General features: G+C 49.8%; 10 protein-coding genes across 10 annotated transcripts; 5 read left to right on the top strand and 5 right to left on the bottom strand.

Annotated features, from left to right (window-relative positions):
- Nucleotides 1–348: 348 nt before the first annotated feature.
- Nucleotides 349–1,329, top strand: UREG_01608 (uncharacterized protein; the record flags this gene model as incomplete). Its single annotated transcript, XM_002542046.1, has 1 exon — nt 349–1,329. The coding sequence occupies one exon, from the start codon at nt 349–351 to the stop codon at nt 1,327–1,329; it is 981 nt and encodes a 326-aa protein (XP_002542092.1).
- A 265-nt stretch (nt 1,330–1,594) lies between these two features.
- On the top strand, nt 1,595–2,237 carry UREG_01607 (40S ribosomal protein S17; the record flags this gene model as incomplete). The annotated part of the gene is made up of 4 exons (XM_002542045.1): nt 1,595–1,615; nt 1,694–1,819; nt 1,884–2,081; nt 2,163–2,237. 4 exons carry the CDS (start codon nt 1,595–1,597, stop codon nt 2,235–2,237), a joined length of 420 nt encoding a protein of 139 aa, XP_002542091.1.
- Nucleotides 2,238–2,634: 397 nt separating this feature from the next.
- On the bottom strand, nt 2,635–3,642 carry UREG_01606 (uncharacterized protein; the record flags this gene model as incomplete). Its single annotated transcript, XM_002542044.1, has 1 exon — nt 2,635–3,642. One exon carries the CDS (start codon nt 3,640–3,642, stop codon nt 2,635–2,637), a length of 1,008 nt encoding a protein of 335 aa, XP_002542090.1.
- A 622-nt stretch (nt 3,643–4,264) lies between these two features.
- On the top strand, nt 4,265–7,974 carry UREG_01605 (uncharacterized protein; the record flags this gene model as incomplete). Its single annotated transcript, XM_002542043.1, has 3 exons — nt 4,265–6,005; nt 6,062–6,157; nt 6,209–7,974. 3 exons carry the CDS (start codon nt 4,265–4,267, stop codon nt 7,972–7,974), a joined length of 3,603 nt encoding a protein of 1,200 aa, XP_002542089.1.
- A 592-nt stretch (nt 7,975–8,566) lies between these two features.
- On the bottom strand, nt 8,567–11,162 carry UREG_01604 (uncharacterized protein; the record flags this gene model as incomplete). The annotated part of the gene is made up of 6 exons (XM_002542042.1): nt 8,567–9,602; nt 9,654–10,082; nt 10,138–10,502; nt 10,560–10,635; nt 10,697–10,881; nt 11,124–11,162. The coding sequence occupies 6 exons, from the start codon at nt 11,160–11,162 to the stop codon at nt 8,567–8,569; spliced, it is 2,130 nt and encodes a 709-aa protein (XP_002542088.1).
- A 1,222-nt stretch (nt 11,163–12,384) lies between these two features.
- UREG_01603 (uncharacterized protein) lies at nt 12,385–13,973 on the bottom strand (the record flags this gene model as incomplete). The annotated part of the gene is made up of 2 exons (XM_002542041.1): nt 12,385–13,608; nt 13,671–13,973. 2 exons carry the CDS (start codon nt 13,971–13,973, stop codon nt 12,385–12,387), a joined length of 1,527 nt encoding a protein of 508 aa, XP_002542087.1.
- Nucleotides 13,974–15,079: 1,106 nt separating this feature from the next.
- UREG_01602 (kynureninase) lies at nt 15,080–16,699 on the bottom strand (the record flags this gene model as incomplete). The annotated part of the gene is made up of 4 exons (XM_002542040.1): nt 15,080–15,531; nt 15,597–16,071; nt 16,134–16,471; nt 16,534–16,699. 4 exons carry the CDS (start codon nt 16,697–16,699, stop codon nt 15,080–15,082), a joined length of 1,431 nt encoding a protein of 476 aa, XP_002542086.1.
- A 679-nt stretch (nt 16,700–17,378) lies between these two features.
- Nucleotides 17,379–18,273, bottom strand: UREG_01601 (uncharacterized protein; the record flags this gene model as incomplete). The annotated part of the gene is made up of 3 exons (XM_002542039.1): nt 17,379–17,773; nt 17,839–17,986; nt 18,052–18,273. The coding sequence occupies 3 exons, from the start codon at nt 18,271–18,273 to the stop codon at nt 17,379–17,381; spliced, it is 765 nt and encodes a 254-aa protein (XP_002542085.1).
- Nucleotides 18,274–18,873: 600 nt separating this feature from the next.
- Nucleotides 18,874–19,542, top strand: UREG_01600 (uncharacterized protein; the record flags this gene model as incomplete). The annotated part of the gene is made up of 3 exons (XM_002542038.1): nt 18,874–18,984; nt 19,040–19,159; nt 19,222–19,542. 3 exons carry the CDS (start codon nt 18,874–18,876, stop codon nt 19,540–19,542), a joined length of 552 nt encoding a protein of 183 aa, XP_002542084.1.
- Nucleotides 19,543–19,880: 338 nt separating this feature from the next.
- UREG_01599 (uncharacterized protein) lies at nt 19,881–20,904 on the top strand (the record flags this gene model as incomplete). Its single annotated transcript, XM_002542037.1, has 2 exons — nt 19,881–20,240; nt 20,521–20,904. The coding sequence occupies 2 exons, from the start codon at nt 19,881–19,883 to the stop codon at nt 20,902–20,904; spliced, it is 744 nt and encodes a 247-aa protein (XP_002542083.1).
- Between the last annotated feature and the right edge of the window lie 378 nt (nt 20,905–21,282).

The following is a 21,282-nucleotide window of genomic DNA, read 5'->3' as shown; positions in this document are numbered from 1 at the left end:
GGAAGACGAGCAAAGCAATTGTTCCCGGTGAAAATGGCGGGAAGGCTGTCACCCGCAGCTAGTTTGCTCCGCAGGTCGCGGGTTTTCTCGCTGCCGCCTGCCCTTTCGCCGCCAGCACCCCCTATCTCGTCGTCGTCTGTGGCCGAGTCCGAGACCGCAACGCTTCCTTATCCCATTCGTGCTGCCATCGCAACGCCTCCTTCCTCCTTACTAAAAGGCGACTGGGGTCTCAAACGGTCACTTCCAGCACAATCTACATCTCAAAGCTCCTCGACTCCCGTCGTCCGCATCAATCATATAGACACGTACGAACATATCACCGATTTCGATTCCGCGGGCGACCATGCCATGACGCTGAGGAAATTCCAAGAACTCTCCCTCCCAATATCTACTGTGATCGAAACTGGTGTCTCATCGGATGCCGGCGGCGGGCGCCACGCCAGTGTTTTTGAAGAAAATGCTGACAACACTCATGAGAGCAAAATGCCTGACACCCCGGATACGAAACGATTCAGATTTAAAGGACCATGGCTAGCGGGACAAAGCCCTGCCGAATTTAATATATACTTAAAAACTATTAGAAAACAAAGGCCACAATTTTTGGAAAAACTTCGTCATATCCTCGCGGAGCGCAAAGTTTTGGAAGCACGCAAAGAGCTTTTGGATCGGGGCGAGCCCCTACAAGAACAGCAAGTTCCGCAGGAATTAGGCGACGAGGAATTTGAGGCAGCTCTTAGGTCCTTACGTGCAAACCCAGAGTCACTTGGGCCCGAAGTCCATAAATTCCTTGATTTGGCCACACCACCAACTTGCCCTAACCAATATCTAAAACGACGCCGCTGGGTAGCCGGGCCTTCCAACATATCCTCCACCGAATATGCAAACCATGGGCCTCCGATGACACATCCGTCTGCGGGCTTGTCATACCTTCGTACCAAAGCATATATGGACAACCACCCGGTTGCCGGGCCACAACAACAGCACAAACCCGTTCAAGCCCGTGTTCTTGGCGCTCGGAAATCGCATAAACTACAAACTGTGGTTGGCGTTGCTGGAATAGTTTTGGAGGATGCGAAATCGCAGGGATGGAGGCAGAATAATATAAGGGTGACAGCCGGCATTGATCCCGACGTTCCCGGTGGCTCTAAATATTGGGTAAAGGCTGAAAGAGCAGCTGTGCGGTCAGACGGAAAACTCGGACTACAGGTTGGCCGACCATCAGAGGCTTCAAAATCTCTTCTTGGGATCTACGAACGTAAACGAGAGGGCTCCATCTCCCTCCCGAACAGTATCCTAAAGCAGGGTGTCCCGAGACTTGATCGCAAATGAGCATGATGTGTATTATATTGTCTATTTGTAACCATTAAGAAATCAACCTATCATCAATTCCCTACTCTGTACTTTGATAATTGAGACCGTTAGAATTTCGGACCGCAAAGCCTAGATGTTTGCACGTGACTTAGGGCACAGTCACGTGGCGGGTTGTCGCACTTCGTAAGCGAGGCGATGGAGTGATATTGATTTCCAGACAGCGAGCAACACGAACTTTTCGACAACCTCACTTGTTGCAGCGCCATCAACAAATACCGCCAAAATGGGTCGCGTTAGAACGAAGGTAAGCTATATTTCTCCTCTCGTTTGAATATGTTACTTTGGTGGCCGAGACTGACAAAATCACCAATGAATCGTACAGACAGTCAAGAAGTCCGCAAAGGTCATCATTGAGCGCTACTACCCAAAGCTCACCCTCGACTTCGAGACCAACAAGCGAATTTGCGATGAGATCGCTATCATTGCTTCCAAGCGTCTTCGTAACAAGGTGAATAGTCGAACATGCTGAGGTTAATGAGTCTGGTTCTGATATGCGAATTCTCAATCTCTAGATTGCCGGATACACCACCCATCTGATGAAGCGTATCCAACGGGGTCCTGTCCGCGGTATCTCCTTCAAGCTCCAAGAAGAAGAGCGTGAGCGCAAGGATCAATACGTCCCAGAGATCTCTGCTCTGGACATTTCCCAGACTGAGACTGGCCAGCTCGAGGTTGATGCTGATACTAAGGATCTCCTCAAGAGCCTCGGTGTAAGTATTGGCTATGCAAGCTATATTTCAACATCGAATCACCGATTATTTACTAGTTACTAATGTTATTGAATTTATTAGTTCGATTCACTCAAAGTCAACGTCGTTGCTGTCGGTCAAGCTCAACAGTCGGAACGCCCTCGTCGCTTTAGATAAACGCACTTCTACTACTTATTACGGCGTTTTTATGGCAACTATGTCGTTTTATGTCTGCGACGGATCATAGGTGGCAGCTTGCAGATACAAAATTCAAGGACATTTCATGAACTCAAGGTGTCGCTGATTCCTTACAGGATGATGCTTGATTGCCAAATCGTTTCCTTTCCATTTCATTTTTAGAGACCCCATGCGGCGGAACTCCAGCCGATCGCGGCAGCTGAGTTTGCCGTCAATGGTATGTAGATGTGTTACGGTAAGGAGGGCTGCTGAAATATTTCTGAGAAAGAACATTTTCCAGGCTCGACATTTAAACTCCATACCTCTTGAACGCCAAGATTCAAACTCCAGCCCTACTATGGGTATTCTTAACAAACGCAAATCTGACCTCCAAAGGCTAAAAGAGCATGTTTTCGTTCTCCAATCGGCCATCGACATTGGATGTTGAAGCTGAGGGTAAATCCGCGTGTAATTGAGGGTCGAACCCTTCAATGGAGCCTCCTTGCATGTTATTTGCCTGCAGAGTCGGCGCTGGTGCTGGAGCTGTGTCCTTTTCTAGAATGTTTACCTGAACTCCAGTTTCGTTCTTCGCGATCGCTAGGGAATCTCCCCTTTCCATTGCCAGTAATTTCAAGGAGTCTTCATCATTCATAGCTAATTTGCCAAACCGAGAGCTGAGAGATTGTTCCTGTCCTGCTGAAGGTCCAACTTCAAGCCTTCGAAGCTGATGTTCCAGAAGTGTCATTTTGGGAGAATGTTGCTTTCCCTTCCCCTGACCACCCTGCCTTCCCTCCTCCAGCAATACAAGATCCACGTTCTTCTTGCCTACCCTCTCCCAGGCCGGTTCTTCGCTTAACTGGACGCGAACGTAGAGAGCTCGCTCGGCACACTCATCGGAACACCATTTTTCCAGCTGTTCCTTGGGCACAACTTTCATCTCTTTTCCTCTCCCGCCTGGTCCACTTCCCTTTGGACCCCATATGATGCGAAATTTCGCTTTCGTGTCCTCTCTTCGATGGTCTCTAGGGCATAACGTATATCCACATCTGCCATCGATATTCCTTTCCAGGATCAAATTATCGTAGTCTGAAGGCTGGAACGGAACCAGCGCAGTTTTGAAAGTAGACGCATCTTCCTCAGAAGGAGAAGCGGGATTCGCATCAGAGGCGGCGGGAAGGGTCATCAAATGCTCAATGCGAGAAAGAATGGCTGCTTCTGTGTCTTTTCGAGCTTGGATGTTACGAGCATGATGAAGGGCGATGGCCAAATGGCGTGGATTTGGCGAACTGCCCCGCGGTGGGGTGTAACTCATGGAGCCCGGCGCGGTGTTTGAGCAAGCATGAACAGCAGGGATGGAGGTTTTGCGCGTTGAACTTGTTGAGGAAGAATCGATAGACGGGTCCATATCTAGCTCAGGGACGAAGCTTGAGAAATGGCCTATATTAGTTGGGCTGCCATCTGACGAAGAGATCAGAAAATATATCCTAAGAAAGCAGTCCAGATCAGAATCAATGATGGCGAGGATGGCTTGACGTAACCAAAAATTTGTTTTGGCGGATTGGCCGTTATAGGCCTCCGTAGGTGGCGTAGTTTAGGAGCTGCACGAGCCACAGCTTAGGTTATCAAACAGCGTTGGCGTGGTGGAGCAACATCCGACACACCTCACTGACGACAACGTCCCTCACCTGTTCTTCTAATCGCAGTATCTGTTACCAGGCTCACTAGGATGCAAATCCATTGAATATAATTCTTTCATATCCTCTTCAACGCCGAAATTCGGTCTGAACTGTGAGTTTTCTCTCCCAGTGATGCTTAAATCTGTAACCCTCCAGGACCCTAACACAACCTAAGAGGAATACCAGGATAATCATTCCTATGCTCTCTGCGTAGGCCTGCAATTTCGTTCTGAATCGCACTCGTCTCCGGTTTTATTGGTCGTGTGATAATCCCAGGAGACAGCCTGATCCGGACCCCGCCCCCGCGCGACGCTTGTTGACAATTGTTCTTCTTCACATCAACAGCCCCAAATGCCCGCCCTTCCATTCACTGTCAAAGCGATCTTTGAATACACCTCTGATCATGAAGATGACCTTACATTTTCAATTGGTCAAATCCTTACGGTGACAGCGGAGGAGGATGAAGAATGGTTCTACGGAGAGTACACAGATGAGACTGGAGCCAGGAAGGAGGGAATCTTTCCCAGGAATTTCGTGGAAAGATACGATCCTCCAGCACCACCTCGACCTTCAAGACCAAGTAGACCAAAAAAGGAGTCTGAAGCTCCCTCGCATGTCGAGGCAGCGGCTCCCCAACCACCTCAACCAGTCAGCAGCCCCACGCCAACAAACCCGGAACTCGAAGCCCCATTGCCAATTGAGAAGGAGTTCGAGTCCAAGCCATCCCAAATCCTTCCACCGCCAGCCATAGAAAGCCAACCGTCAGGTACACATCAACAAGCGCTGCCACAGCCTCCAGTGAGCACCACCTCTAAAGCAGAATCCAAACCTCCGCCACCTCCCGTTGCCGAGAAGCCAACCGGATCGTCCTTTAGGGATAGAATTGCGGCGTTCAACAAGCCGGCAGCATCGCCAATCACACCTTTTAATCCAGCCGGGGTAAATACAAATGCCTTCATCAAAAAGCCATTCGTCGCCCCACCCCCAAGCAAGAATGCATACGTTCCCATGCCAGTCGAAGCATCGCCAGCAAGGATATATAAGCGGGAGGAAGACCCTGAAATAGAGCGAAACCATGAGCGACCAGCTGCTAGGTCACCACCCCCCGTGGAAGCTGGAGATGAAGAGGACCAACCTAAACCTACCTCTCTGAAGGAACGAATTGCGCTGTTACAGAAGCAACAACTCGAACAGGCAGCACGGCATGCAGAAGCAACTCAAAAAAAAGAAAAGCCTAAGAAACCACCCACAAAGAAACGCGTAGAGCCGCAAGAAACTGCAGACCACGGGGATCCCAGCCAGGGTGCGGAATTGGAAAGAACTGTAACTTCTGAAACAGCTAGAGGGTCCCCTCCAGCCACAGATCACCATGACGAGGGTACTCAACACAAATCTCGCAACCCCGTTGTACCCGTCATAAGTCCTCCGCAGCCTTCACGAGAGCTTACAAGCGACACTAATGATGCCGACTACTCCGGCACTGGTGACACAGAGGAAGCCGAGGAAACTTCAACTAGTAAAGAGGACGTCGATGAGAAACAGATGAATCAGGGCATGGACGTGGCAGAGGGTGAACAGGAAAGCCGGAAGGACTCCAAAGGCTCCAAGGCTGAAGCTGAGGGTGAAGCAGCAGAAGGGGAGGAAGAAGAAGGCGAAGATGAAGATGAAGATGAAGAAATTGATCCCGAAATCAAGCGAAGAATGGAGCTTCGTGACCGTATGGCGAAAATGAGTGGCGGAATGGGTATGATGGGAATGTTTGGACCGCCTCCCGGCATGCCAGGAATCCCAAGTGGTGGATATAAGAAACCGAAACCTGCTCCATCAGCTGATAATGAAATGAAATCTCCGGGCGAAGAACGCTCAGCTCCAGCGACACATGCACCTCCTGTTCCGGTTATGGTTCTCCCAGGAATGCAAGCACGCAAGCAAGAGACTATAAAGTCTCCAACCGAAAGCAGGGGAGAAGAGGCAGATGTGCACGTAACCACTGCGGTCCAATCACCTAAAATAATAAATGAGGAATCTGAGATTCCGGATACTTCAGCACAGCCAAAGATAGACAGGGCACCTCCGCCTCCTCCATCAGAAGGTATAAAGGAATCGCCCATACTAGAATTCAGAAACATGTACTGACAATCAAAACAGAACGCTCACCACCGCCACTTCCGCCAAGTCATTCGAGGCCAGCGCCTCCTCCCGTTCCAGGCGACCGGCCCATCCCCCCTTCTTCTGCACCAGACTGTAAGTATTCGACACGTCGTGGATATGATTTCTGGCTAATCACAAATGCAGCCCGTGCTCCTTTGCTGCCTACTAGGAGAACGATGTCTCCGAGCCTAGGCGAAGAGTCAGATGATGAGCTCTCTGCTGTTCCCGAAACTTTGCAAATTGAAAGTCAATCGAGCGATAGCTGTCCAACTGCAGTCCTTCCTAGCCGAAAAGAAGATGTAGCGCCGCCTTTGAAGTCACCTACAGCAACTGAAGAGAGACGATTAAGCCATCCACCTCCAGTTCCACAGATTCCTATTGTGCCATCCGCCCAGAGTCGTCCACCTCCGCCGCCTCCGCCTTTCCCGGTTAGTCGTAAGTCAACAAACGATAGTCGGATGAGCGCAAGGACACAGACGGGGCTCGCTGGAAATGACACGGAAGAAGAAATCACAGAATACGAGGGCGACTATGACACCGATATTGCTTCTGGCGCAAAGCACAAGGACGCTCTTAAAGCGCATGGACGCGATTCTAGCGTGGATGAAGGCACCATTACGGATGACTTCAATAGTCAACCTCCCAGAACTTCACACGACATACGTCCACCACCTCCTCCTCTTACCGGCGCCCCTCGTGGTGCCCCTCCACCTCCTCCAGCCCAACCCCCAAGATCGGTTCGTCAATCCGTTGACATGCCAAGACTACCTCCGCCTCCAATTCCTCCTCCTAAAGATTATGGTGCAAAAGATGATGATGATGAATATGATCCATACCGGTATGATGGACAGTCCACTGTTCCTCTCTCCGAAAGCCCGCCGGCTGTGACAGCGAAATCACCTTCAGAAGAAGCCAGCGAAGAGGACATCTATCCGACGTCGCCACGTAGGCGTTCCATCCACTCGCCTCCCTTACCAGCAACTGAACGCATTACTGCGCAGCCTCCCCCTCCTCCAGTCCAAGCCCCTCCACAGCCTACATCACGAAGTCAACCGTCTCGTCAGTCGGCCGATCTCCTTAGAAGTCAATCCAATACCCGTAGATCTATGGATATTCCGCGGATGTCTATGGAGGGCTATATTGCAAGTGATGTCGACCTTGGGGAGAACACATTTTGGTGGACGCAACCAAAAATCCCTCCACCCTTTTTCCAAAACAGAAAGGACATCCTCTATGAAATTGAAGAGGCTTCATCCACGAAAAGAGGTGGCAAGACCACAATCTCCAAGGATATTTATGTTCTATTCATGGACTATTCGCAAACTGTTATCACTGTTCAGTTTGATTCAAAAAACCCTGGCGATGTTGTTCTGGAACAGCGCCACGAACCACCGCCTCCTCGACTCCGTCAAGATCAACTCGAAAATGCTCATGCTCAGTTTGGGTCTCGTATTTCGGAAGCTGTAGCCTCCAAACACAACACCACCGTCGGCGACGGAACACCCCATGCCTTGGTGCAAGCACTACTTGCTCCACTTTCTGACGCTCTTCTCCCGGTCGGTATTCGTACGTACGGTGCTGTGGTATATTCGAATCTAGCCAACGCATCTGTTCAACAATACGATGAAATTCGTGCTGGCGACATTGTCACCTTCCGGAATGCTCGCTTTCAAGGTCACAGGGGAACAATGCATCAAAAATATAACATTGAGGTTGGAAAACCAGATCATGTTGGCATTGTCGTTGACTGGGATGGTACCAAAAAGAAAGTTCGAGCATGGGAGCAAGGTCGAGAAAGCAAAAAGGTCAAGATTGAAAGTTTTAAACTAGGGGATTTGAAGAGTGGAGAATGCCGTGTTTGGAGAGTCATGCCGCGCAGCTGGGTTGGGTGGGATGGTGAGAAATCATAGTCATAGATTTCTCAACCTTTCCTACTGTCACACATTTCGAGGTGTTAGCATGGGCATGTTGGAGAATTGGAATGAAAATGGCAAATTGATAAAGGTTGATGCATCATTTTGTCAAGCTCGGCACATTGTTTTGCTATGGTTCATTCGCTCACTTGCTCGCTCATTCACTTACTCCTGAAATTCAATCGCTTTTCCCCCAAGACATAGCTCCCAGTGAATATGCTTTGTTTGGGTATCCAGGGGCTCTCTTTCTACCCAGCATTGTCCTGTCCCATTCAGCACAGTTGATTTATATTTGGCCCAAGCTTTTTGACATAGCATAATATCTGTCCATAAGTATGTGGTAAAGAATGAAGACGGATGTCAATACATTTCAAAAAGCCGTTGGTACGGGCATATGTTTAAGAATGTTCCCATTGATTTTTTTTAAATAAAAAAAAATCAACAGCGAGCGAGCAAAATGCTAGGTGCAGTCATAGTTCTGATCTCAGCAAGAACAATATAGTACTCCATGCCTGGTATATACAATGTATTGTTGCCAAACTTCCCAGAAAATCCCTTTTCAACTAATGCACAAAAATACCTTCAAGACTCAGATGAGGAGCAATTCACCCGTAGCCGCCCCGCCCACGGCTTGCGGTTGGTATGGTTGTTGGCCAACCTGGTTCACAATATATTGCGGTGACTGTAAGCCATTTGATCCCTCATCGGCGGCATCACCGCCAGCCAAGCTCATCGCGGCCATTTGTTGACTTCCTACTCCAGCGAAATACACATCAGCGGCGGTCACAGCTGCAGACATGTCGCCACCTAAAGTAGGGTTAATATTTGAAGGGATAGCATCATTCCTCGCTGCGAGAAGGGTAGATATGGGTATCGAGAACGGGGTATCTGTAGCTTCGCCTGCCGGTGATTTCTGTAATGCAGGACTGTTTCCCAAGCGCTTTGGTCTTGCATTTCGGAAAACCTGTTGCACAGGTTTCAGGTAGACAGTTGCCAAAGTTCCGACATTTAGACAAAGCTCCTCGAGAGTGCGAGGATCTAACCGCTCACTTTCTGCTGTAATAGGTGGCTTTTCACCCATCACAATATCTTTTGCGGCTGCTGGATCGGTAGAGAGGAGCCGCCAGTACATGAATCCTCTGTCCCGGAGATCCGGGTCGTCCGTTTCTTCTGTACACCACTTCAAAACTTGCGGAACAAGCTGCTGGCCTTTGGTGGGTCGTTGTATGAATAATTTTACAGTTGCTGTGAGAAGCGCAAGTTGAACTTCCACTGGTTCATCGTGGAATGTTGCTAAGAAATCTTGCAAGAAGGCGTCGGAGTTTTCTATCCGATCCGCATATTGTCCAATTATCCAAATAATAGCCGCCTTCGCTTCAGGCTCATCAAGTTCGTCGATGTTCTTCATGACTGCTCCGATAATGCCTTCATACTGATTCGGATATTTTCGGAAAATATTTCGTATGACCACGGTTGCTTCCTGGACAATATATGGGATTTTGGCGTTAACCAGGTCTAGCAATGTTTCAATGCATTGGTTGGATGCGGACTCGATTTTGATCGCCAATTTTCCGATAGCTCGTACTGCTTTACGAACAAAATGCACATCAATCTCGGTAGCGTATCTATGATGATAGTTAATAATGTGTACATGATGTGGGTCTAGTGAGGCTCACTCTCTCAACTCTGTTAATACCACAGAGATATTGTCCTTGGTTGCTAACATAAAAATCAATTCGAGCTTTGTGACTTTGACGTAGATCGGGTCATTGTATTTGCAGAAAAAGACACGGATGTCGTTTCGCAAAACCTCGGGCTGTTTTTGTAGAATAAGAATTGCGTTTCGAAGGGCCAAATACTGGACTTCGGGTCCTTTAGATAAAAGCGTTACAAGCGGAGGTGAGAGCTTCCGTGCTAAAGACGTAATCTGCTTTTGGTCGGCGATGTAATTCATCAGGTAGAGTATAACACGGATACAGGTCAATACAACCGCAGAATTCGAATGCGATAGGCGCGGTGCAATTCTCTCAGCTAATAGTAGTGCTTCTGAAGATTCTCGGGGCACATAGGACATCAAAGCTTCGAGGATGTAGGTTTGTCCCCACCTAAAAGAGAGTGAGTTTGGTATGCCAGGTAGGTAAGCCGCGGGAGCAAACGTACTCGGAGCAATCTGGAAGAATGGAAATCATTTTTGAAGCGCTAGCATAATCAATCGTCAGCGTGATAGATTCGCTTCTTTCCCATATATCCATCAGTGCAGCTAGTGCACTAGACACAACGGTGGGGTTTTCATCTTTAAGCATGCCATTCAGTCGATCGATCAAGTCTGATGTCTCAGCAAGCCTTCGATCATGGTCATAGAGCTTTGCAACCGCAAAACATGCGGTTTTACGAACATAGGGATCTCCATCGTTGAGCAGCCGCTTTATCGGCTGGACGGTGGCCTCGACAAATTCACGAACGTGGAGATACGAAATAGTTCGCAGAGCAAGGGCACGGATAAGGGGATTTGTGTCATTCATATCCTACGTCCCCCGGTTAGCCTATGAAATAACCAAGGCCGTTATACCCTCGATGCGTACATCTAGTAGATATGGCAGTGCTTTCATCGCGACGTCGGGTTTCGTTCTGGAGTAATTGACGAGGAATAAAAAGCACCTAGCCAGATATCCGTCAGCCATGTTCTCACTTTCGCTCGCGCGAGGAGGAGCCGGCATACATCTTTTTGATTTCAAGGCTTGGAATGGTCATGCATTCAATCACGTCGGGGAAAAGTGCAATCATATCATTATTGCTCATCGTCATATTCGCCACGATCCTTTTCAACGCAATCTTCTTCGAGGAGTAGTTTTTGTCCTTTTTGCCGCCGCCATGGAGCTCCATGCGGAGCTCGTTGACCTTGCCCTGCGTATTGTAAGCGGGAGCTGCCCTCGCCGAATGTGGCAGCATAAACACTCTGGCAGCAAACATCTCGACTTCCGGGGGGAGGCCGGTACGCAAAGGGGCATGCGTCAGAAGATCAAGTACCGCAGCTCTCCTTTTCGGAGATGCTAATAGCCAAAGATAGACAATAGATGAAATAGCAGCTCAGAAACGAAACAGAGGCGCAATAAAAGGGCAGCAGGAGATATGGGCAGAGCACATACCCTCGCAAATAGCTTCGCATCTCCCCCGCTCGAGGACATCGTTCCGTCTGCTGCTTAACTGCGGAGAAAGCTTCTGAGGTTGCGTCTAGCGATGTCGGGACAAGGAAGTAGATGGCAGGGTTACCCTCTCGCTTGGGGCGTCGTCAATCACATCAAGAAACGGCCAGGGAGCAAAATCGACTCGATAGCTGAGATTCGTATGCTCTTTGCACTCTAGCTCAGCGTTGATTACCGGCTCAATTGAGTGGAAGACGAGAAGAACGTTGTGAGGCTGCAGGACGCGGTACAAACACAAGACAGCCGCCACGGTTCCACCTGGACTGACTGCCTGGCCTCAACCATCCGCGAATTCCATCCACCACCACCACCACCTACCATCGACGCACAAAAGGCCTCCAGTCGCTACTCGACCTATTCATATTCAGCATGGCTTCGCCGGTTGCTCTCCCTCAATGGGCCATCGACATGAACTCAACGCCTCCGAAGCCCTCAAAGGCAAACTTCCCCAACCCGCCAGGCTACTCATCCTCCCCAAAAACCAGCTCAAAACCAGTGAGTCTATCGTTGCTTTCTCTGTCGGCAACATGGCGATTCTTAGTCTTACGGCATTTCTTATTTTCTCACAGCTCAAGTCCGCACCCTCCTCCGGCTCATCCCCACGAAGCTCCGCCGAAACCGACGCGCTCAAGCTGAAGAAAGCTTGGGAAATTGCCTTTGCGCCGGCAAAGCAACTCCCAATGAACGCCATAATGATGTACATGTCCGGAAACAGCCTACAAATTTTCAGTATAATGATGGTTTTCATGCTGTTCAAAGGCCCCATTCAAGGCTTGCTAGCGACCAATTCTGCTTTTGCCAAATTTGAGACGGAGGGCATCCGGACAAAATTGATCGGAGTGAAGATGGTGTATGTTTTGATGCAATTGGTGCTTCTGGCGTTAGGTGTGTGGAAGGTCAACGGGATGGGATTATTGCCGTATGTTCGACACTAATGTTGTTTTCATGCTCCGCTTGACGATGGCTAACTGATATTCTCAGAACTACGAGGTCGGACTGGCTTGCTTGGGAAACGGAAAGGATACCTCTTGAAAGGGCTTACTTTTCATTTAGATGAGAAAGCCTGCAGTTTCGCTGTGCTACTCCGTATATACAGCCCTCCGTTACTTGCTTCCCGGCCCTGTTATCAATTTATTGCCAGTCGCTTCTGGGATTTGTTTTTTCCATTTCCCCTTATCATGACTCCCTTCCACGGACATCGATTTCACTTCTCTTGATCTTTTCTCCATCCTGGATTATAATAAACGGTAGCCAACATCATAGGAGCCGTGGTGAGCATACCGAAAGCTACCACAGTGAAACTCCATCCCCGACCCAACTTGTCTACCATGGGTAGAATCCCCGCGGTCGCTCCCGCTCCAAGAAGACACCGAACAAGATTATTTGCGGCTGTGGCTGTCGCGGCATTGTTTGGGTGCAAATCGACAATCAGTGTTCCAAGTGTATTAAAAGCGCCGAGCAGCGACGCTCCAGCAAAGAATAGAGCAGCTAGGGGAAATGCAACAGATACATTAAACTGCAGGGTCCAGCCGAACACCAGTGTGCTACAGCATGCGACAAAAAGAAGCGGTAGCGTTAGTTGAAGCCTTGCTTTTTCGATCGGGAAATTCTTCAGGTCTCGCTCCTTATTTCTTTGAATGGGATACCCAATCTCCTTGGCGATTCTTTTGTAATTCCAGTCGACGATATAGCCGGTGATGATTGAGGCCACGGCAGAGCCCACGCCGAACGGAAGGAAACAAAGACCGATCTGAAACTCGCTATATCCATATTTCTCGTCAAAAATTTTCGGGATGGAAGCGGCAATCACGTAATACCCGCAGATAATAATTGCATTGCTTAAGAGCGTGAGCATGGTATCCTTTCGAAACACGATCAATATCGCATTTACAGGATTAGGGATTCTCCATTGTGGCCTCATGGCTGGCCGATCCGCATGCTGGCTCGATTCATGCCTGTCCGCATACGAAACAAGTGACTTATTCCACCTCGGCGGCGGTATCGACCCGTTTCCCACAATATTCCTCGATGTTTCCGGACAGAACAAGCTGTACTGGATAATGAACACCGAAGCCATGATAACGAGGAACCAGAATATTGCTCTCCAGCTCAGGTAATGGGCCAGCAAACCACCGATTACGGGCCCGATCGAAGGACCTGTCGACGAGCCTGCCATGGTATAACCGATATACGACCCCCTCTGGGCTGATGGGGCTATATCAGCCACAACTCCAGAAGCAAGAGCAATCGTCGCGCCGCTCCCAGCGCTCTGCAAGCACCGCAACACAAGTAGAGCCGCGAAGTTGTTCTGCAATGCCAGCCCAATATTCGCAGCAATATATATGGCAAAACAAGCCATATATGCCGGTCGCTTGCCTGCCGTGTCCGCGAAATCTCCCACGAACATCGGTGCCAAACCTTGCATTACCTATCCATTGGACCATCAACTGGTCAATATTAAGGAATCTCTTTTTACTTCGAGATACATACCATATATGTTGTGATGCTCAAGTTCATCTCCCAGGCAGAAACCTTCAAGTCTCTCCCCATGGCATTCAACGCCGGAAAATAAATGTTTGCCGAAAGAAGGGAAAAGAGGCCAGCCCATGAAGCACAGACGACAATGTATCGCCGCAAACCTGGCGAAAAGACAGAGTATACAGGCTCCTCCTGAGGGCCGTCAAGCATATACTCCCCGCTCTCAACAAGACTGGGACTGCAATTTGGTTCCACCCCAGCCAATGAGCCATTCTCCAAGGTGGAATCGCTGGCTCTCAGAGCAGCAGACGCCATAGTGCCCTATTGTGAAGATGTTCAGAGGGTTGAAAACAACAAGTTCCCCTTGATGAGGGGTAACAGAGGTAGACCAAGTTCACCGCTCAAGCCAGAGATCAGACATCAAGAAAGAGCGAACCACTGATGCTGGGATTCGCGTTCTCTTGAATGTGATCGTTACCGCTAGCATGCTTGTGATATCGATGCCTATCAATCCCGATCTTGATCCCAGAACTGCACAGCAAGAGCAAGGAGAATGCCAGTTGAGGACCATGCCGTAACACCTACATGATGAACCCTGCCGTTCATAATTGCAAGCCAACAATCGCCCGGCCACCTGTTCATGATAGTTTCAGGGCCATGCACGCCAGATCTTCCCCCATTACGGGATAAAAATGCCGGCTTGAGCTCAAGAGAAAAGAACCAAGGTCAAAATACAATCTGTCATGCACAGCAACATCCCGTCGCGCTGCAGGAACCACGGGGCCCATTCCTGTGGCACCTCTCCCCATTGTGTCTGCAAGATTGTTGCCCGTTAAGCGCGGGAACAAAGGGGATGGCAGCACGGAATGCAGTCCGGCTCCACATTGGCGCCCAAACCATGCTATCAAACTATCTTCCGAGTATTCCCCAAACCGGTATGCTGACTACGGACTGGAAAGGGTTAGATATGCATCGCGCAGGCAAACACGGAGCTTGCATCCTTCCGGGCCACTATGAAAGTTTTCAACCAGAAAAGACAAGGCAGATTGGGTGAAGTATCAGCTTCACCGCGAGCATGTTCCCGGTATGAAGGGCCCTGCAGGACAGGACCCGCAAAACCACTGTTGTGTAATGTTGTTCATCTCCAGATTCTGCCAAAGAATTACTATGACATGGCCTGTCAACCCCTGAGTTTTACAAGCTTCATGAAAGGAAACCTGGGGTCAATGTTGAAAACGCAGCTCCAGCACAATACTGTAAGGAAATTTATGCTTGATTATTGGCAGTATGATTTACTTGTTAGCATCAAGCCATAGTTATATTACTAAGTCCTAACATAAAGGCGACGGTTAGATGTATGTACACCATGCTAAAGGGCGATATGGAAGAATGGCCGTGCAACTCCTATTGAGAAATTTTCCTTAATTTCCCTGATCTTTCTCCTGGCCTGCTTTGCGGCAGGCCTCAAAGAAAACGTGAACAAAATCCCAGACGTCGGCAAATGTGTTGTATAATGGTGCCGGGGCTACGCGGATCACATCAGGCTTTCTTTGATCGAGGATAATGCCATTGTCGGCCAAGTGACCGAATATGCTTTCGAGCAACCCGGGTTTCAGCAGCACGCTTAGTTGTGCTCCCCGAGCTTCGGGATTCGACGGCGTTATGATGGTGAACAGCTCACCGTCCGGACGGACATTGCTGGGGGAGTTAAGGAGTAAGTGCTCCAAATACGAAGTTAGAGCAAGGGACTTTTTCCGGATTGCAGCCATTGTAGCCTTGTCGAACATGTCAAGCGAAGCGAGGACAGCGCTCATATCAAGCACGGATGGGTTCGAGAGCTGGAATCCAGCCGCGCCAGGACGAGGAACAAACTCTGGTAGGGATCTTGTTAACGGATTGAAAAGGGCCATTTGTCACCATGTTCCGAGAGCAACTTACTGTTATCCATGAGAAATCGCAGGTCCTTGTCTCCACCCCACCAGCCAGACAACCGGTGTCTATAAGGGTCCTCTTTGTTCTGCATGTCAACTTTGCCATGCTTCTCGTGCACAAACAAACCTCCCATGGAACCGGGTCCCGAATTCAGGTATTTGTAGGTGCACCAAGCCGCAAAGTCCACGTCCCACTCATGTAGCTTCAGTTCAACATTTCCAGCGGCATGGGCACAATCCCAGCCGATAAGTAAACCCTTGGAGTGGGCATGGGCGGTAATGGTTGGGATATCGAGATACTGTCCGCTATAATACTGGATGCCAGGCAGCAGGATCAAGGCAGTGCTATCAGCATGCTCGTCGATGACCTTGAGGATCTTTTCTGTCGGAAGAACGGGGTCTTTTAGATCCTTGGGCTCAATGAGCACCATGGCATCTTTGGGATCAAAACCGTGGAGCCGAATTTGAGATTCGACGGCATACTAGAGCAAAAATGTATCAGCCACAGCCCTGCAAAGAACAAGTATGATGCCCGTCCGCCTACATGGTCACTAGGGAAAGCCTTCCCCTCAAGGATTATCTTATACTTCTCCTTTGTTGGCTGATAGAAGCTGGCCATGAGAAGATGCAGGTTACCCGTCAACGTGCTCATGACGGCTACTTCACTTGGAAGCGCGCCCACGACGCCGGCCATCAGCTTCGCAGAGGCATCATCGCAGTCCATATACGCTGGGAAAGGCGAGTCTTCGAGCCGCGTAAAATGCCCGAGGACGGCCTTGGTCGCCCATGTCTGCAAAAGACTGTCGACGTATGTACGAGTGCTTTTGGGCTGAAGGCCAAGGGAGTTTCCGCAGAAGTAGATGCAGTCGGGAGACGGGCTCTCTAGTAAACCGGGTGTTGGTCAGCTAACCGTGCCTACATGTCGCAGCAAGGGAAGATCCAACCTTGTTCCGCGACAGCAATAGTTTTTCGCTTCAGATCTGCTTTGGACGGGATGATGAATTGGTTCCTGTACTCGCGAAGCGGATCTGCAGCATCCAGCGACTCGGCGTATTCCCTTCCAAAAGATGAGCCCCTGTAGGGGAGTTCTGTTTTGAGACCGTCTGCCATTGTGGTTTTGGGAATGTATAGTTAACTACTTTCAATTTTGCAGAGCTGATCGAGGCCTTGTTTGACTACTTTATGCCTCCAGCGGCGAGGGTCAAGGTCCCCTTCACTGATATTATTGACTTTCACCCCACTCCTGGCTGCCCAGGGTTACATAGTCCGAGCCATCGCCAGCTTTGGCTGAGTTTCGGCAGAAGAAGAGCGTTAGGCATGATTTCAGAGCTAGTGAGCTTGCAAAGAGGCAAAACGGTTAAATATCCGGTGCCAGCCGGTCTCGAAGGAGTTTATCTTCCGGCGGAGGGGGGCACTGCGAAACACTACGGAAAAAGCAGATGGGAAATTATCAACATCATCAAAATGCGAGTTTGGCGCCAACTGTCGCCGGAAGCAGACGACCGGGCATGACTCTCTCGATCTCATATTTCACTCTCCAGCCGGAACAGTGGCCTGGCAGCAGAAGCCTGGGCTCCAACGCTTTGAGATCTCTGACGGTGGCCTCGATATGGGCGGGCTCGCTTCCGGCAAGATGATATCCACCGAAAATTGCGTAGACGGGGACGTTTTTCCCCACCAAATCCACGGCGTGCCTCGACGCGTTTACAACGCCGGCGTGACTGCAGCCGGTGAATATCACAATACCCTTGTCTAGGGAGATCTTATCAGCTTCCGAGTAGCCGCACAGTCAAGGACGACCGCCCTCTATCTTACCTTTCACATTACATGCAAGCAGTCGTTCATCCCTGATCGCCTCGTCCTTGTCCCATGTACCGGTTGCTTTATCAAAGCGCACTGCATGCTTCAAACCGGTCTCGTACTCTGTCACCCGCGGAATCTCCCCAGAAATCAGAAACATATCGTCCAGCACCGTATGGGGGGTTGTGCTCTTCTCGATCCTTGCCCCAGCATCCTCAATCTCCTCGAATGTGGGGTCTGCCTCCAGTGAAACTGTCTCGGAGCCAATTGTAAATCCCCGGTAGTCTGGCCGTGAGTCGTGCAGATCAACCACGAGATCGTGGCCGCTGCGACCATTCGCCCTTTGTGCTTCTCGGATCATTCGTATCGCGCGAAGCATGCCGCCTTATCCATGTCGAGCTGTCAACATCCTCAACGCCCCCCAAGCCCGGGCCACATTTCATTCATACCTGAGTGGTCTCGATGCCAATGCGATAGCTGGATGAGCTCAATCGTCGAAATGTCAGCCCGCAGGCGATTGGCGTTCCGTTCCCAAACGGCTTCTTCGGGACCGGTGTCGAACAGCACCGTATGTTTGGTATCTCCTTTTGTAGCTGTCTGTCGAATCACGCATAAGCTCATCCCGCGGCCGGCTTGAAAATCCACAAGTCTTGGAGGCTTACGATCATCACTGAGAGCCCATGGGCGGAGCAGCAAATGCTGCTCATGCGAAGCTCCTTGGAAGCATCCCCTCTATCGTGCAAGGCATGGGGAGATTCGAGTGCGATGTTCCCCATCAACCCGGTCGACTGGACCGTGTTTGGCGGGGGAGGGGACATGACATCAAGTTCATTGTCGACGATGACTGTAATGTCGAGAGAATCGATTTCAACAAGCGAGGCCATGTTCGACTCTAGGTCCCAAGGTACAATCAACTGTGATGGAATGCAGGTGTGCAGAGCATCGCACCGGAACGAGGAGCATCTAGAGGCTGCGGGGCCGGATTAACGACCAAACAAACTGTAGCCCGTTACGCCCTCCTCTAGATGTTTATTGAGAACTGCCTAATATACATCTATCCATCCTCTGGCCTCAATTCCTACGAGCCAACCATCGACTAGTTTGCATATAGCGAGCCTGGTCAATCAAGTGTGGCTGAACCGGTTTCTTGCTCGATCTACAACAGCCAGAAAGCACCGAATCTTGGAATATCTGGAAGCTTCATCGAAATGACGTGAACGAGAGCTTATCCCACAATATTTGCCAATCGCAGAGCAGCATCACGGGCGAGCAGCGGGAACTCTTTGCCCGGTGACCTCAAAGGTAGGAGCATATATAGATGAAATGGCCACTATCTCGCCCTGCCAGACCAAGGTGGCCCTTTTGAACTCTCATCGAGGACGACGGCCCAATATATCACATACCGTTCAATAATAGTATACACACACACACACACACACACACACACACACACCTAGCAACGCTGAGCGACAATCGCTTTCAAGATGGTTCGGATTTCAGATGCGATAAAGCAGGATCAGGAGGAGATGCGCGATCACTACCAGAAGACCATTGAGGCCCCGGATGCCGAAACAATGCAGCGCTGGGGCAACCAGGTAAACATCCAGTATCATGAGCCCAAATTTTCCTCCTGCACTGAAACGATAACAGCTTGGTTGGGAGCTCGCCCGCTATGCCGTGGCTGAGGAGCTCGTTGTCTACCCAGCCCTCGAGACTCATATGGATCACGGCAAAGTCATAGCCGATAAGGAGAGGAATGAAAACCAACAGGTATGGCTACGGATAGCCCCCCAAGAAGTTGGTCGAAATGCTAACAAGGCTGGAAATGATAGATCAAAACTACCCTCGCCCAGCTCCAGCAGATGTCGGCTAGTGATCCGCAATATCGCGTCACGCTAGATCAGCTCATGAGCAAACTGAACCAACACTTTGACGAAGAGCAGGACGAAGATCTCCCATCTCTGGAGTCGGTGCTGGATGAGCCGGTGTCGGAACAGATCTCCAGGAGATTTGAACGAACCAAGATTTTGATGCCCACCAGAGCCCACCCGAACGCGCCGACTCAGCCGTTTTTCGAAACCGTATCAGCGTTTATGCTGGCGCCGATCGATCGGATTGCGGATATCATGTGGCGTGAATTCCCTGACTATTAATACTGAGGAATAATTACGTGCTGGTCCTGTAGAGGTCTGTGGCGTCGAGTGTATGGATCTGCAGTAAAATCGCTGTGAGCATTGTGAGAATAATAAGGGACTCAGCTACTTAGCCGCTATCATTTGACTCTGTTCTTCCGCATATCTACCAGTCTATGTAGTTCCATCGTAGAATGAGCTTTTTGCGCAAGATGTCCGCAGTGAGCCAATCGGAGTGGCGTGATTCAACTTAGTCAGAATCTCGCGATGGAACTGAATGCGAGAGGCAACGGATAATTCCAGATTCGACTGAGAATCCCATTTCTTATCTGCATTCCCGCCTGCCAATAAATCGCACAATGTCACAGCGAACGCTCTATTCGGTGGGCTGTCGGCTCACCCAGTGTCCAAGCTCTCCCGCCGCATCCCTCTCCCGACAATGCGCGCGTCACATTTCCTCGACCAGTTCAAAACAGCGCTTTGCTTGGTTCAGAACCCGTTCCGGTCCTCACTCTGCCTCTTTGACCTCGTCACCTCAGCGGATTTCCCGAGCGTCTCGAGGCTTCCGCCAAACCCAAGCACAGAGCCGCTTCTTGCTCGATCGTCGATTAGCATTTTCAACGACGGCTGCGAACCAGAAGACGACCGTTTCTTTAAATCCGAGGGCCGATGATGATGGGAATCCGATGACGGTTGAGATATCTGCTCGTGCTGCAAAGGTATGGTTGATCAACTTCTGCTTGCCGGCCCCAAAATCAAAATCCTCTTCCGCGATGATAATGCAAGTTGCTTTACATACCAAGCACATACGACCACAGGAAGTGGAAAACAGGGCTTCCCGTCCGCTCAGCCGTACTTAAGCCACTTGCCGGCCGGCTAGTAGTTGGGTGGGTGACCACCAGCGAATCCCGGCTGTTGTATGTTTTTTTGTTGTTGCGATTTATTTTCCTTTTGCCATTCTTGTCTCTCGATTCTGCGCCGTCGCTTGAGCCGCAATAGCTAACAACTGACGACCAGCGCCTCCGAGAACTAACCGACCCTTCATCCAAATCTTCCAAGGCCGAACCATACGATCATCTTCGCGTCACCGTCACAAGCGGCGGTTGCCATGGCTTCCAATACCTAATGTCCCTCGACCCATCCTCTAAAATCGATCGGGAGGAGGACACTGTTTTCGAAGCAGACTCGGAAGACGCTTCACAAACCAATACCCCGCCAGCGGGCGAGGCGAAAGTGGTCATGGACTCTGCATCGTTGGAACTGCTTAAAGGCAGTACGATCGATTACACCGTTGAGTTGATAGGGAGTCAGTTCAAAATTGTGAATAACCCGAGAGCTTCGAGTAGTTGTGGCTGTGGGACGAGCTTCGATGTTACCGAGTGATGATTTGGAATGCAATTGTTTACTCCAAGGCCGTACCAAGGCCGTATAGGTACAGGTCTGCACCTTGCCACGGCTTGCGACAACCTGCTACATAGACACATGGGCCCGCGTGTTCCTCCATGTATGCATTTCTATGCCTTCTTTTTGTATAATACACGACATAGACTTTTGCACGTTGGCAGCAAAAAACGAAACACACAATCATCCAATTTTATGCCGAAACCATGAGCAATGGATGCGCGTCTTGAAGCCATGAATCGAAAAGTTTCGAGTAGTGAAAGAGGAATAAGCCATTAGAATAATAGAAAAAAAACATAGACCAAGGGCGCCTAATAAGAGGTAATGGAAATCATGATCATGACGCTCTTGATAAGAGAT

The sequence above is a fragment of the Uncinocarpus reesii genome, genomic scaffold, assembly GCF_000003515.1.
Source record: "Uncinocarpus reesii 1704 scaffold_1 genomic scaffold, whole genome shotgun sequence".
Taxonomy (NCBI): Eukaryota; Fungi; Ascomycota; class Eurotiomycetes; order Onygenales; family Onygenaceae; genus Uncinocarpus; species Uncinocarpus reesii.
Note: the sequence above shows the minus strand (reverse complement) of the source record. Positions and strands in the feature narration are given on the sequence as shown.